The following is a 16,908-nucleotide window of genomic DNA, read 5'->3' as shown; positions in this document are numbered from 1 at the left end:
ATGAAATCCAAGTCTCTATCATGGGAAGAACAGAAACTCAAGTACTCGAGCCATCCGCTGCTGCCTTCTAGTGGCTGGTATCAAGAAATAAGAATCCAGAGTGTAACTGGAACTCGCCCCCAGCCCTCTAATACAGGATACCCATTCCTAACCAGTTCCTTAACGAATAGGTGAAACTCCCATTCCACTTGCTCATTCTTGTCAATTAAATATTTAAGTAGGTGATCCAATCATTATTTATTGAGTTGATAGTGATAACTATTACTGCCTTAAAGCATCGAGGCAATTTAATTGAAAAAAAAAAAAAACCCATAGGCCAGCTCACAACACTAAAGACTTGTTACTATTTGAAGGTTAACATATTTATAGGCAATCACAAATACATAGTAGATGCTAATTTTGTAAGGCACTAGCTAAGCTATTAACCTGAAAATCATTTCAATTTCATTACATGTTAACACCTTTTCTCAAAATTGTATCTTTCCACTCTTCTACTTAGGATACAAGCATCTTCTGAAAAGTGATATTTTGCAAATAAATTCTATCTTCAGGAACATGAGCATAAAAGGGCAGGCTATTGATGGATACATACATTTGGTGTTGCTTTTTAAAAATGTGGTTCTCATTTTGAATTTGATTTCCTTAAATTCCTATTCAAACAGTGGTTAAGATTACTGAAAATCTTTTATCCATTTTTGATGTTACAGTAACTTCAGGGGAAGGGGTTACTAAAATTATTATGAAGATTTTTCTCTGAAGGCCCCAGAAGAATTCCCTTAGCTAAGAAAATTCTGTCAGGGAGCCTTTGTAAATATGAAAGGGCAATATTAGCAAATATATCATCTAACCTGAAACACAGTTTCATAGAGATTTACTAAATTTTTGAGTTACAAATAAAATTTCAGGAGCTGAGACGTCATCTGTCATAATGGTTCTACCAGTTGCTCAGTCCAGGAAATTGTAAATACATTAGCAAAATTTAAGTTATAGTGTTAATTTTTTTTAAATATTTACTTATTTATTGGAAAGTCAGATATACAGAGAGGAGGAGAGACAGAGAGGAAGATCTTCCATCCGATGATTCACTCCCCAAGTCTGTGCAATGGCTGATGCTATGCCGATCCAAAGCCAGGATCCAGGAACTTCTTCCGGGTATCCCACACGGGTGCAGGGTCCCAAAGCTTTGGGCCATCCTTGACTGCTTTCGCAGGCCACAAGCAGGGAGCTGGATGGGAAGTGGAGCTGCCGGTATTAGAACCAGCGCCTATATGGGATCCTGGCAGGTTCAAGGCGAGGACTTTAGCCGCTAGGCCATGCCACCGGACCCTATAGTGTTAATCTTGATTTTGAACATTCCCAGTGTTAGATATACATGTTGACTTGATTTTTTTCATTTCATCTCAGTTAAAATCTTGCTTGTTTGGGGTTTCTCTCTCTCAGAGGAGAGTACCACATTCTTCATGACTTCTCTCCTCTAAATCAAGGCTATATCTGTGTTCCACCATGTTCACTTGAGTTTTCATTTGATGTCAGGTTGTTCGTGTGGGCCAGGAGAGAGTTACTTAAGATAAATCCCATGTCATATCCAAAATCCATTTAGCATTTTGTGTGACAGACTCAGTAGTTCTTAGGAAATATTTTTATGTGTCTCTTTACATTTTCAGTTTTTCCTTGCAGTGAGGGTAATTCTTATGATCAGTTCAGCAACAGGCTATGGATTTTGTCCTTCTATGTTCCTTTGTCAGAGAAGTTTAGAAGCTTCATGTTAAAATGGTAGAATCACAAACTTGAGGTGTTTCTATACATCTGGATCCCTGATGATTTTGTGGAAAAGAATCCCTATAACCAGACTTGGACAGGTAGGTTAAACAAACAAACAAAAATGAAGAACTATCGTATTTAGCCATTGAAATTTGTTTTTAAAAAAAATGTTTGAAAGTTGGAGTTACAGAGAGTAGAAGAGATGGGTAGAAAAAATGATCTTCCGTCCACTAGTTCACTCCCCAAACAGCTACAATGGCTGGTGATGGACCAGGGCAAAGCCAGGAGCCAGGGATTTCACCCAGGTCTCCCACATGGGTACAGGGGCCCAAGCACTTGGGTTGTTTTCCACAGGTTTCCCAAGCAATTGGATTGAAAGCAGAGAAGCCAGGACATGAATCAGTGCCCAGATGGGATGCCAATGTCACATGCAGTTGCTTTACTGGCTATGCCACAACGCCAGCCCCACTACTTAGTTTTCAAGGTTAATGTTTTACCATGGAATGAATTAGCCTTCACTAGTCAATTTATTTTCCCTTTTAAGTTTACTTTCTCAATATTTACTCATATTTTAAGTATAACCCTTAACTATTCTTGCTTTTGAATAGCTTGGAATCATTAGCCTGTGCTTCATCAAAAATACAAAATCTTCTATTTCTGGCTTATTGTGTGTGACAAGAGTAGGTATCAGTATATTCCAACAAATAAGAACCATCACGTATAATAAGTTGGATGATATCTGATTCTTTTTCTTGCCTGTAGAAAACTACAGTTATAAGCAGGAAATGATAACAATGTAATATGGAGATTTTTTAATCATTCTTTTTCTCTCATCTATATTTTAAAGGGAGTACTGAAAGTCTCACTTTTTAATGCTTCCTCCTCCTCTTTCCCAAAGATAATTTTTTTAAACTTAATAAAAATATAGTCATCTGGTTATGATTTGATACTGGAAATTGGCTGTTCCTTTGGCAGGTCTTAATCAAGGTGAAACTCATCCTTTATAAATATTTTTGCCTTTGAACAATGATTATAGAGTGGAAAACACACTCTTTGGGACAGGGAAAATGAGATAATGATATGTGTTAGGTAGATTTATGAATAGACCCAGTGTCTACCAGGATCTTTATAATGATCAGCCTGTGCCTGGGAATTAGGCACATCTTGTGCTTGTGACATTCTGTTCAAAAGAAGCAGCAGTGCCTGTGACAGTTCTCTTACACCCTGGAAAATATACTTCTTCTCCTAAGTTTTAACTGACGTGAGATACACTGCAATTTATACATCCTAATGTGTTAGTCTAGTTGAGATCTCTCCAGTGGAAACATATATACATGCAATACACACGCATAGAGAGAGAGAGAGAGAGAGAGAGAATGAATCTGCACACATGTTTATATCACTAAAAATGCAATGGCAGAAGCTGGATAGTGGATTTCATTTTGACCTTGTGAGTAATGCTTATGTTACATTGCCAGTGTTTGCAAATAGAGTTTACTTCCCTCCAAATAAAGAGAGAGCATATTTAGAAAAAGCATTCGACTTACTATAGGCATTTCAGGCATCAGTGGATACCTTCAGACCTTCCTGCTGGGTGAAGTATTTTCACCATTTATAAATTGCTTTGCACCATGACTTGATGCTGCTGAAAGAGAAAAGTTGTTCAGCAGTCCCATAAAGGCTTTTGTTTTTATTTCCCATAGTTTTCATAGCAAAATATCCAGAGAATAAAGTCACCCAAGGGTCTTTTCAAAAGAATGAAAAGAGTCATATAGGCTGCCTGCAAAAACTAAATTCAAAAACTAATGACAATCAAAATAATCATCTACACTTGAGCAGTACTATACTAACTTCTAAAAATAAATGTTTATTGTTTACACAGTCCTGAAAGTTGTACTTACATGTATATCCTGCTTCAAAATTCATATCAGAGTGTCTTAAAGTAAGCATTTCATGAGTATTTACATGAGATTTAAATATTAATAATCCCAATTTCTAGATAAAAAAATTATCCCACAGATTTTAATTGGTTATAATATTTGTTACTTTTGTTCTTTTAGTCGGTTATTATCTATTCTTTCTGTACTGAAAAACACTCAATGAAAATTATTCATTCAACAAAGACTTAAGTTAAAATCTTTATATTCAGAGGTCTGTTTAGGTTGAGTTTTGAACATCTATCAGTTTTCAGACACTACACTAAATGCTTGAACAGATGTCTCATAAGCTCATCAAAATAATCCTGCCAAGTACATATTATTATCTCTGTCTCAAATTTAGCTATGCAAATATTCTTCCTGATCTATATACATCAGTCAGTGGAGATTTTTACAGTGAAAAAGAGGCATGATCTTTATCTTCGAGGTACTTAACAGCCTAGCAAAGAGCATAACATGAGAGAATGTATGCCATTTTGGTGGGGGTGATACGAGGGGCCTTCAGAAAATGACCTTAACCGAGATAAGGCAGGATCCTAAGGAAGCACCATTGAGTTGGGACTCAGGCTGATGATTTAGTACTACCCAGATCAAGGTGACAGAAGAGAGTAGACAGATACATCAGCCAGGACCAAGTAAGAATATTTCATGTTTGAGAATCCAAAAGCATCAGCACACAGTGGCTTGAGTCTCAAGTTAGAGCCATGGAAGGCATGAAAGACAATGCTAGAAATGTGTGCAGAACATGTGGCCAGAGCTCCTTAAGCTCTGGTAAGGAACTCTGACCCTGATTGCCAAGGACAGTGTAACAGAACAACGTGAGCAAATACACATTCCAAAAAGATAAGTAAACTGCCTTGCAGAGCATGGATCAACCCTTGGTTCTTGAAGTGTGCTCTGCACACCCAGAAGCTTGTTAGAAGGGTGGATTCCTGGCGCTCACCCAGACTTAACTGCATCAAAACTCTCCAGGGGTGAGGCTTGCGACTGTATGGTTTAATGAGTTCTCTAGCTGTTTTTTATGTGCAGCAAATCACAAGAATTGCTGGATTGTGGTAGAAGTTCTCAGTCGTTGCTGCACATTTGAATGCCCCAGAGAGTTAAAAGAAAGAGCAATAATATCTGAGTCCCAGCTCAAAGTGTCTGAGTTAGTTGGGATGCAACTTGGACATCAAAAATTTCCTTTTTTTTTTCTTTGTCTGGTGTTCTCATGTGCAGCTAGGATGGACAATTGTAGCATGAAGTGGGCAACAAGAGAAAATCCAAAGGATATCATTCGTCCATGGCAGGGAGGATGGTAGTCTGGCCTAGGAAAACAACTACACAGAATCAACTGAGTCCAGTGATAGTTAAGAGGTGACTGCACAGCTATGAAAGTCTAGGCATCTACATATTCTCTCTTCACAAAATTACAGGTAGCTTTCGCTGCTGCACTCCCACTCAGAAAACCATCGCCCACTCTCTTCTTTGAATGGCTTCAGTTCTCTGTGTCCTCAGGATGGTGCAGGTGAATTGGATTATTTCACAGTCTCAGTGGGGAAGATCATTAATAGGATCCATTAAGCAATGTACAGAGTGATGTCCTCTGTGTAGATTAAAAAAGAAAACCGTCGTGTCTCAGTAATACTAAATCATAACGTTGATTTTGTGGACACTTGTTACATTGGAAGTATGATGCTAAATGCTTTAGGAGTGCTTCAGTCTGTTGTTCTCACAAGCCTTTGCTATTGGCATCATTATTATTGCAACTCCCACTTTGCAAATGAGTCTACAGACACAGCTCAGAAGGTTGAAGGGTTTCACTGAGCTGATAAGTGGTAGAGATCGGAGGACAGTTCTGACCACCATGCCGTCGTTCTGCTCTGGAAAGGAAAAAAAAATTCAAGACACAGAGTGCATGAGAGGCTTAGATATTAGACTTGCTAGTGATGCCTATAGAAACAGGTTCATGCCCGGCTGAAATAATCAGAGAAGAATTCATGAAGAAAGAAGTTTTGAAATCAGACCCTGAATGATACAGCAGATTTGAAACTGTGGAAAGAAGAGAGGAGCTCATTCCAGAACTAGGATGAAAATGAGGAAGGACTCACTGAGAAATACAGGACCATAAAGGAGTAGGTTAGATTTCTGTGTAGGCATTTTTATGCTTGTTCAGAGAATTGCTGCATTTGGCATTCTTGTGTTGTATTTACTGCATTTTCTAGAAGCCAGTAAAGACATAAAACTGGTGATTCAATTGCAGGCAGTGCTTTCATTGGCTCGCAGAAATCTGGGAACTAAAAAAATGCATTTTGCAATCAAGAGGATATGCATCCTTCAGAATGGAAACTTTGACCTACTCAAGATCTCTTAGCAAGGAAACGAGGCATGGTAAAGAAAAATGTGAATGATCTTATTTTATCTCATCCACAAGTGAGATGGTATCTCTTTCGGTGATTTTTACAAAAATAGAATGCAATTCTCTGTACATGGAACACCAAGCTCCTTTTCCCTCTACAAATAATCTTGGAACCAAGACCTTAGTAACAACTGAGAGGCAAGGCTGCAGATCTCATTGTTCTTATTAATTAGATGGAGTCATACATATGATAGAATATGTGATGTGCCCTCTGTTTACATCTCATAACATGTAGTAAAATAGAAATAGAAAATATATAAATCTATTTTATATCTTTCATAAGATAGTAACACATATTAGGATATTATCTATTATACTACATGTCACTAATGAGACACAATAATGTATAATGAAGTGTATATCTAATAAACCATATGGTTTCTGCATTAATATAATCTTGTCTATTGTAAAACATATGATAACTCCATCATACATCTCTGAGTTAGCACATGCAATACAGATTGTAGATCTCCTATGAGATTGAACAACATGTACAATAATCTGTAATCTGACATGTAACACATGTACTAGGGAATATATTGATTTTATGTCTGTGTTGAGATATAATTGTACAAGGACACAGTGTGTTGAACCACTACTTGTGAACACCTTATTATCTTCATGATACTAGTACTTTGAGCTGTAGATACAGCTGCCTGTGGATATCTGCCTATGTGGCAGAGGCAACATTAGATCTCTAGCTTTGTGATCTGAAATCCGTTCTCTTCTGAGGGTAGCCCTCTCTGTGCAGGAACAATCATTCTGGAATTCCAGGTAAACTGCCTCATCTTTGAAAGCTTGGTGCTTCAAGCTTTCAAGAGAGACAGCCTATTCTTCCACATCACATGCTGCTAGAAATCTGAAATTATTAAAGGGAAGACTGGGTAGGATGTGGAGTGCCAAGGACTAAAGGCTGCTCAGATTCACTGAAGGTGACCATATGCCAAGCAAGGCTCAAAGAGATTCAACAACTTGACCAGGATGGCTCACCTGCAAAGCAAAAAGGCAATGGATTTGAATCTATACAGACTGGGGGTGGAGGGAGGTGGGGAGCAACTGACCTTGTCCTAAGGTAGAAAAGTGGACAAAAGGAGAGGAGGAGCTTTGGGGTGGCAAGCAGGTACTTAAGGCTGTAATAACCGCGCAGTCCAAACCTTGACATATTTTTAACGCAGGAGCTTACGCACCTACATCTGCTGACTGGGGTAACACTACCCCAGCTGTAACTTTCCAGACTGCAATGCATCAGCAAGGCAGCATCGCAGGAGCAATTTGTTTCTAAAGACAGAATTAAAAAAACAAAAACTGGAGCCATGTTAAAAAGGAGGCATGTGCCAACCTATAGGAGCACTTTGTGGGCTGGGGCCTTCAGCTCCTCTTCAATGACTCTTGGCAGCTTTCAATGCAGACACTCATCTCTGGGTACTTTGTGGACAGACTGGGGAGAGGAATGGTGGAAAGGGGCCAAGTGAGCAGATTGAGCTAAACTCAGGTCAGCCGGCGACTTGCTCCACAACTGTTGGTGGTACCCCTGCCTTTGTTCCCCAGAACCTAGAGTTAAGGGAACTTTGCCAGACATGACTGGTTGTCAGTCCACAAAGGTCAATACCTACCTATTTCTGTAGAGAATGGCACTTTTTGTAACATAACCACTAAGCAGTGAGAGATCACACAGTAGAAGTTAGAAAACTAGGAATGTTGTCCCTAATCACTTATTGACTATTATGAGATCATGGGCTAATCTCTGTCATTCTTTGGGTCACATGTAACTCATTCTGGAGTCAGTTGGGCAGTCTTTTGCTTCATCTCTAAGTATTTGCTCAGAGCCTCCCTGCTAAGTGTCAGGCAGGATTGAGCAAACCACACCCAGTGCTGCCCTCATGGAGCTGACCATTTAGTGGGTGAGCAACAGATCATAACCTGGGTAAAATTACAGTGCTGACAAGTGCTAATTAAGATCAGGTGCATTCTACCTAGAGAAGAATGGCAGAAGAGATGGACCAACTCTGGAAGGATTGGGTAAGAGTTTAATGCCAAGCTGAAGAGTGGATGATAAGAATGGGTTTCTAGTCAAGAGAGAGGCAAGGTATAGTATTCCAGGGAGGAAAGCCAGCTGTGTGTAAGCACCCAGGGGCAAGAGAAGGCCATTGTGTGGACCCCCGGAAAGGCCTCTCAGCATAGCAACCAAAGAGAGGGGGAGTGTCCCAGCTGACGTTACTACCTCACTTCTAAAGCTCCTTTCATTTTCATTCTAAGGCTGGGTTGGTTCATTTACTCTGAGACAAAGTAGCATAGGTTTTCATACAGAAAGCAGAATAATTACTGACATAATAAATAGGATCATCAGCCTATTTCCATTTATATCTTCTGCTTGTTTGAATAATATCCCCCTCTTTGCTTGACTAAAGGCTGTCTCTGGGCAATAATGACCTTGGAAAATTCCAGAGTTGCACCTTGTACCATCATTATGTGTGCACATAACCCCAGAGAATTGAGGCATCCTCAGAGAAAGCTGGTGCCCAGGGATTTCACTTGGGCAGACTCTCAAGACCAGTCTTCCAGTAGTGCCGAGATTAATTAGAAGTTACAAGCCCAACTCCAATGACAATTTCTTGGTCATCCCCAAGGTTGAATAGGGCATTCCCAGGCAGGTTGCCTTTTTTGATATAGAGACCTATTTGCCTAATAAAAGTCTGTCCATTAACGTAGAAAAAGTGAAATGTACAGAGGAATCATCTATGTGAGCACAGCTGAAGAGATGTTCCTGGGATGTTCACATGACAAATAGATTTTAGAAATGTTATAATTGATTAATTTATCCTCATGTTGGATTTCTAATCAATGTGCCTTATGGCTCTCCAGGATGATAATAAAGTTACAAGGTGTCCAGACTCTGTGTGTCAACAGGTAGAGCCTTTTGACTAAAAAGCTAGACAACTTACAGGATTTAAAATGCTCTTTAGAAGATAACTTTGAGAAGTGGTAGTCTAGAATTTTTAGAGATTCCCAGAACATATATCCTAGATCTCATCATTTTCAGGTGAAAGTATGAACAGAGAAATCAGGAGTTTGACCCAAGATTCAAGCAGAAGAAGATCATGAAAGATGAGAACACAGGCTCTATTATCCATTCCAGATTCAGGGCTCTTGTTTCCAGTCTGGTTTCTTTCTATTTTTTTTTTTGTAAGATTTACTTTCATTGGAAAGGCAGATCAGATTTATAAAAACAAAAAGATCTTCTGTCCTTTGATTTACTCCCCAAATGACCACAAGGTGAGAATTCAGCCTTTGAGCCATCACACTGGGCGCATTCTGGTTTCTGTCACATATCCCAAAAGGTAGACAGTAGAGAAAGAGCCTGCTTAAATCCAGGGATGATTTTATGAGCTGTGTTGTAAAGTGTAAGACCTACTATGAGCCTACACCCTGCTAGGTACTTTGAATGCATGCTATTGGACTCAATCCTAATAATTCAATGGAATGGAGATCTTATCTCAGATTTCCAGATGAAGAAACTGAAGTTTAAAAAGGTTCACTTGCTAGTTCTGTCTCTTCCAATAGGGAACTTACAACATCAAGGTGTTTACCCATGTTGGTCTGACTTCAAACACACAATGCACTTCATCATCTCATTTGGTCTTTTCAGTAGTCTTGCAGGGTAACAGTAGCCTTTGCTTTGCACATAAAGAACCTGGGGTTCACTGGGATTAACACAGCTGAGATTAACAGGCCTAGCTCACAAAGCTGAAGAGTGGCATGGATGGGCACAGCTCTGCTCTGCAAGACTTCAGTTCTGTGCTCTTTGGGACACTGGTCTGAGTTCTCACCTCTGCATTAACTGACATACAGGAGCCAGAGAGACCAACAAGCCTCCAGCCAGCTTCAACTGATGACACAGGAGACACTGCCTGGATATGGGCAGTAGGCAGTGCTGGGCTTAATCCTTCTGCCTCAATCAAAAAAAAAAAAGACTAAGGAAATATCTCCCTTGGAGTCAGCACAAGTCAAAACAAACAGACTGCCTTTGCTTGACTTCTTCTAGTAGCAAGATTATTTGTCTAGTTACGTAAAGAGCCTTTGTGCACATGTATGTTTTTGAACCCCAATGAACTGTGGATAGGAAAGATTTGCCCTTGGTTTCATTCTGTAGCTGATCTTTGCTTTCCTCGGTGGAAAAGACCATCACAGTAAACAGAACCTCTGTTTCTGTGGAAGCTCACTTTCTGGCTTTTTTCTTTCCCATACTTGAAAAGATAAATGATTTATTTCTCTTTATATTTCGGGATTCATGCTGTAGGGCTGTCAGGCACCTAGGTTGGGGAGGGCCTTGTGTATCATACCAGGCTATTTTCAGCAGCTTAACTCACATTTCCTTTTTCATCCTATCCTCATATCATTAGCTGTCAGGCGACAGTGACCGCCTTCTGGTCACTGCTGCCAATTAAAGTTGCACAGAGCAAAGGGACTCTACCCTGGAGATCATGAGAAACACTGCGAAGCCAGGGATATTGTCAAGAGGTGGGTGCCTCTGATCACTGGCAGTGTACTCTCAGAGCAAGACCCTGCATCTGCACCTGGGAGAATGCCATCCCTGCTGGTACCTTCTCATCTGAACCTTTGATGCCCCATGGTGGCCCTTGTTAGAAATGCAGCCAATCTGGGCTGCTTTGGGAACAAAACTGAAAACAGCAACCATGTTCCTCTGACTTTACTGCATGCTCACGCTGGACTAAGCACTTTACAACCATTCTCAGTGAATCTCATGACAACCTTATGTAGATTTATCCTGATGATGCAGATAGAAGTCGTGATGCAAGACAGGTAACATATACTACCCAGGATCACACAGTTATCAGGTGGGGGAGCCAGGATAAAAGGACTGTCATTTCATTGCTGTTATTTCATAGGGAGGAATCAAGTGCAACTACATACAGCCTCTGAAAAAGAAAATAGTCCATCATGGACAAGTGACACCAAATCAGTGTTTCTTTGTACTGCACACACTATCCAGCTGTACATCTGTGCTCTCAAGACTATTGAAGTAGCTCATTGTCAGGAACAATGAGGAAACCAACACAAAACCTTTGAGAAGGAAGGTTGGATTATGCAAGACAAATGAGTTCCAGTTTGAAACAGAGCAACCTAAGTTTCCAAGAGCTGGTATCATGGGAACCCAATCTCACCATCACTGCACTGGCTGTTCTTCAAAAATATTGCCTGCTTGATGGGGCCAGTGTTGTGGCATAGGAAGAGGAGCTGTAGCCTGCAATGACAGTATCTGATATGGGCTCCAGTATGTGTCAAGCTGCTCCAATTCCAATTCAGTTCTCTGCTAATGGCCTGGCAAGAGCAGTGAAAGATGATCCAAGTCCATTGCCACCCACATGAGAGACCTGCATGAAACTTCTAAATCCTGGATTTATCCCAGTCCAGCACTGGCCATTGTGATCATATTGGGAGTGACCAGTAGATGCAAGGACTCTTCGCCTCCACTTCCACCCTGCCTCTGTAACTATGACCTCAATGAAACCAAATATGTTTTAGTGTTATGTCTCGTTACATTGTTTCACATGTGTGGTATCTCAAACTCCCTTGTGGAATGTTTTTCTTCATGAAATAATTGCGTAAAAGACAAATACAACTAACTACAGGTGTGTATTAGTCTTGGTTAATGAAAAATTTTGATTTTTTTGATTATTGAAAAGTTTTCACCATCACTTCTTCACTCAACAATTCCTTGTTTTGCAGAATGCTTATTGCATCTCTTTCTTGGGATCATTTCCAAAAGTGTCCAAGACAACTCCTAAGTTACTTAGCATTTTATGCAGATGTCAGAAAGTGTTAACCCCTCTCCTTTATACCCAAATTGTTAAAATAATCATATGTATTCCCACAAAGTTGAAGCTTAATAGAGTCAGGAACTGAGTATATCTTATTCTTTTCTGCATTCCAGTTTCTTGTTATACCAAGATAGTCTGAAAAAATCGAAGGAATGGTTGAGTAAATGACTGAAAAAAAAATCGGTGAATGAATGAGCCTTTGTGTAGACCCTGTCTGTTCATTGTGTTCTTGGCTGTTGTGGTTACATTTTGTGAGATCAGGAGATCCCACCTGACTATTAGAATATTCAATGGGAGGGGAATCTATAGGACATTCTCCCCATGTAAATTTTCTATCTTTTCACCAATTTTTCAGTATTAGCCCCTAATCAAATTATTTGTAAAGAAACAGGGTGTTGTGTATGCACATATATCTTGAATAAGACACATCTAAGTGACACAGTGTGTCTGCACCTGAATTTGAAGAACTCTTGGTCTTCCAAAGGGGATTAAAGAAGTGCAGTTCTTTGACACTAAAAAACAACACCGCGATCCCTGTATTTCCCACATGTATCTGTCAGTGAGTAGTGATAGGGAAGGATCATTAACCAGAGATGTGACTTTTTTGCCACTGATATCTGTTACATTAATTTAGAACAGGGTTTTCAACTGTTGATCTGTGTAAGACATTTGCTACCAAAAGCACAAACTTAGGTTTCAATTAAAAAGTAGCTGTTGGCCAACATCTAACAAGACTTCTTTCTACAGAACTTCCCATCAATGGTGTATTTTGACACAGCCTTTGCCAAACCTATCTTCAGTATTTACAGAGTCTATTGGAAAAATTTTTTTTGGAGTCTCTACTGTTGTCTTTGAGGGAAATATGACCTTAGAAAATGCATGCATCCGTATGTTGGCAATCCCACATTCATGTTTAGGAAGTAGTCTCTATCTCCCAAAAAACAGAAAGGAGAAGAAAGCATAATGCAGCTTCTTGAATTGAGTAGGGTGACAAAACAGGACATACCTTCAAATCAGATGGATCTTTCTGTGTTCTGCAAAAAGGAACCAATAACTAATATCAACACTTCAGAAATATGGTTGTCATTTCTCTAGTATGAATGTTTGCATTGTATTAGAGCTGACTTATTTTACAACTATTTCATAGCATAGTTGAGAATCATTCCTATATATATATGTGTATATATATATATATATATATATATATATATATATTATTGTTAAGCAGCAGCTTAAAACTTCCAAATAAAAGTGGTTTTTTAGAAGAATGGAACTTAGAAACACATATTGTCAAGCAAATTTTTGTTATAAGCTAATAGATGCCAAAAAACAAAAACAAAACACAATGCCTATCCTACTTGAATGCCACTGTTACTCATTAAAATTTTCTGAGTAAAATAAATCACGACTTACTGAGAAAATCAGATTCTATTACAATTTGGAGGCTAAAGCAAGGCTTCCTTGTAAAAACAAGAATCCTCTACCTGGTGTAAATAAACTTTTATTGGAACATAATATATTGAATTTCTTCACCACCTATGGATACTTTCACAACAGAGTGGTGGATGCCTTGATCCATTGCAAGAAGAAACTTATGGTCTTCAATGCCTGTTTACAGATCTCTTTCATAATATTTCATAGAAATATGCAACAGATTTGAAGATTACCTAACCCATCTCTTTGTTCTGTAGATGGGAAAAATTAAACCAGATGAGTTAGGGAATTGTCCAGGTGTTTATGCTTAAGTGTTCTAATTCTTGAATTTGAGTGACTCTCATCATCCTGGAAGGCAATGGTAGATTTCAACTTAGATACCAACACAACTTTTGGAAATTGACATCTGGACACTCTGGGTGAGAAGTTCTCAGGGTTGATTAAGAGTGCCTAGGTTGGAGAGCAGTCAGGGAAGTACCATGAGTATGCACTGTATCTCCTCCATCGCTAAAAGTTATGTCACTGACATTTTCTCTGTATGTCTGCTATGTAAGCACTTTGATTATTGGATAAAAACAGGGGTGTTGCCTTAAGAATGCATTAAAATCACTACTGCACGACAGTTCACAAGCTGATGATTCTTTTTCAAGGATATCCTAATGTCTGTCTTAGTGACTACTTGCTTTGTCATGCTCTACCTGGAAGAATTTAACTCTGGATCTTATTCCAGCTGGAATTGCTGGTTACAAGAATGTTCATAAAATGCAGTGAAATATGTGCACAGAGTTTGGGAGGGTAGAAATTGAAAAGTCAGAAACTGATGTCCATGTTTTATATGTCTGTGGTTTTGTGCAGCTGGACAACCCAGATGAGCAAGCAGCCCAGATTAGACGAGAACTGGATGGACGTCTCCAAATGGCAGACCAAATAGCTAAGGTAAGATGGTGTGGGGATGGTGGCTGGGGAGAGGGCCTGAGCTCCACACTAGAAGCCAAGTTATAACCTAGGGCCTTGAAAAACTGCCTTGAGATGTAGAGGGGACGAAGGATGCAGGCAATCACTCTGTGATTGGAACCCCAGTCATCTTCTCTCTAGGACAGACATTACCTAGACCGTTTATGTCCCAGTGAAAATCTGATGGCTTCCACCTTTCCCCCCCCCCCAAGTTCCTGACACTTAGTCTCAACTGTCTATTGAATATTTCCACTATGAAAATCTCTGGGCATTTAGAGTTGAATGTATTCAGAATCTCCTTCAACACCTACACTAACCCTCTTCCTTCATTTCATTACCGTATTGAAATGTCTTTAGTATTGTCTTTTTCTCCTTCCTCTCTACAACATTCCATACCCTACCAACCCCTGAGTCTTGTTGACTCTTTCTCCTGAATGCGTGTTGGTGATTTCTTAATTGCTTTCCAGTCAAACTGTTAGGACTTTCCTTTAGACTTTCAGCACCTGTTCCTGGATACAGCAAGGTCTCCTGGCTCTAATTCTTCCATCTCTCCTCCCAATCCTGCACACAGTTTCCATTCTAAAACTCACATGTGAACATCTCAAACCAGAGCCTCAAAATACTTCAGGAGATTCCATCATACCCTCAATTGTAAACTTCTGTAGAAAAATATTCAAGGTTATTCATCAACAAACCATACATTTTCCTTATTAGCTTCACTTCCTAAAACTTTCCCATGAAAACTTCCCAATCTGGAGATGTTCTCTGTATAGCAGGTGCTTTTAAGACCTCAATGTCTGCACATCTACTGATCCTTCAACCTCAAAGCACCTATCTTTCTTTGTCTGCTTAGCAAGCTGACCTACTCAGGATTTAGTACCTGACCTGCATGTTTTTCAGCTGTCTGCTCATATCATAGTGGTCTCGGCTTTCACTGTGGCACTTAATTCAGTGGTGAATATTTATTTGCAAGTGAGTCTCCCAAGAAGATTTCTCAAGGGTGAAGTTCATTTTTTTATTGTTGATGAGGATAGCTATGTGATACTTAGTGATAGCTACTGTTAATGCTATTGATGCCATCCATATGATTATTGAGTTCTTACTATGTATCAAGCATGCTAAACATCTCTGACAGTCCTCAAAACAGCCCTGCAGAGACATTTCGGCTTTCAGACTGGTTTTAGATGTAACAAATTCTAGGCTAAGCATGATAAACATCAGCAAGAAGTTTCTCAACTAAAGTCTGTTAAATGTCAGAGCTGATCCTAGGATGAAGTACTCATCTCATGTACAAAATTTAAAGGAAGCCACAGAAAGTCATCAAAATAAGTCATTCATTCATTCATTCATTCATTCATTTATAGCCAAAACCAGGAGCTAGAACCTTGGTCCAGGCCTTCTGCATGGGTGGTAGGAACCCAATTCCTTGAGTCATCTCCACTGTTTTCCAAAGCCCAGCTTGGCAGGAAGCTGTAATCAGCAGCTAGAGCTAGAATGTGGAGTGTGGACATCTTAACCACCAAGCTAAACACCCATTCTGATGACATATTTTAAATGGGAATTAATGCCAAAAATTCTATAAAGATACAATATCATAATGTTAAATAGCAGCGAATTTAGTGCAGCCTTGAGCTATAGGTACATGGTTGGTAAGGGTTTGAAGAAGCAGCCTGGAAGATGGGCTTGGAACAGAGTGTTACCCTGCTTTCACTTTCTGGAGAGAAGGGACTTGGGTCTAGGACATATACAAACAATCCTACTGAACAAGTTCCTGGCTCCAGAAGCCAGGCCATCCCTCTTCTTGTGTTTATACAGTTTTACCAAAATATCTTGCATCGTGTTTTCAGGCACCACTAATATTTGTAGTCAACAGTCTGGTGTCTCAAAATAAGATTCAGGTATGGATTTGGCTGCAGATAGTATAGGAGGCTGTTATGTTTTAAAATCTTGCTGAGTGTAGAAGTAAATAGCAATACAGCTTTAGAACTCTCTTGAAAAAATCACTGTCTCCTGTCAATGTCTCCACCAGGAAATGGAGGTCATTTGGTTCATTCCCCTGCTGTGCTATTACATCCCAGCTAGTAAGCACTCACACACTCTAAATAAAACCTATCACAAATACTTCAAAACAAGCCCATGGCACCTTTATTTTAGCTGTTTCATTTACTTTAATGTGATAAGGAAGTAATGTGAGACCAGTTGTAATTTTTAAAAGGCTGTGGATAAACAAGTGTGTGTACATACTGAGCCAAGATGCTCATCTCTGAACAGCACATCAAAACACTCTCCTCAAAAACTCACACTGCCAAGTGTTCTCTTGTTATGTAGGAAATTATTAATAATGTAGAGCCAAACTTTGTTAGATAATGAAATGGGAAGTTAAAGTGAATATTAGTTCTAATTTGTAGAGAATGGAGAAGAATTTCAGAGCCTATGGTTGGTCCCCATAGTATTTCTGTGACACAACCTGACCACTACTGTCTCCCATTTTCTCTTCTTCTGCCATGCTTATTTGTGCAAGTGGTACCCTCGCCACAGCAAGTTGGTCATGGAGTGAGCTCTTCACCCACAGAGAACCAATTAC

General features: G+C 39.5%; 1 protein-coding gene across 17 annotated transcripts in view; it reads left to right on the top strand.

Moving 5' to 3' along the window:
* The window catches only part of CADPS (calcium dependent secretion activator), a 424,483-nt gene that overhangs the window by 175,032 nt on the left and 232,543 nt on the right, over positions 1–16,908 (top strand). For all 17 annotated transcript variants that reach the window (XM_040994760.1, XM_040994752.1, XM_040994757.1 and 14 more), the window contains one exon: positions 14,226–14,306. In XM_040994760.1, coding sequence (XP_040850694.1) covers positions 14,226–14,306 — 81 coding nt within the window. The remainder of the gene's footprint in view (positions 1–14,225; positions 14,307–16,908) is intronic.

The sequence above is a fragment of the Ochotona curzoniae genome, unplaced genomic scaffold, assembly GCF_017591425.1.
Source record: "Ochotona curzoniae isolate NIBS_2020 unplaced genomic scaffold, NIBS_Ocur_1.0 contig_908, whole genome shotgun sequence".
NCBI lineage: Eukaryota > Metazoa > Chordata > Mammalia > Lagomorpha > Ochotonidae > Ochotona > Ochotona curzoniae.
The sequence above is the reverse complement of the archived record's forward strand: the minus strand, read 5'-3'. Positions and strand labels throughout refer to the sequence as shown.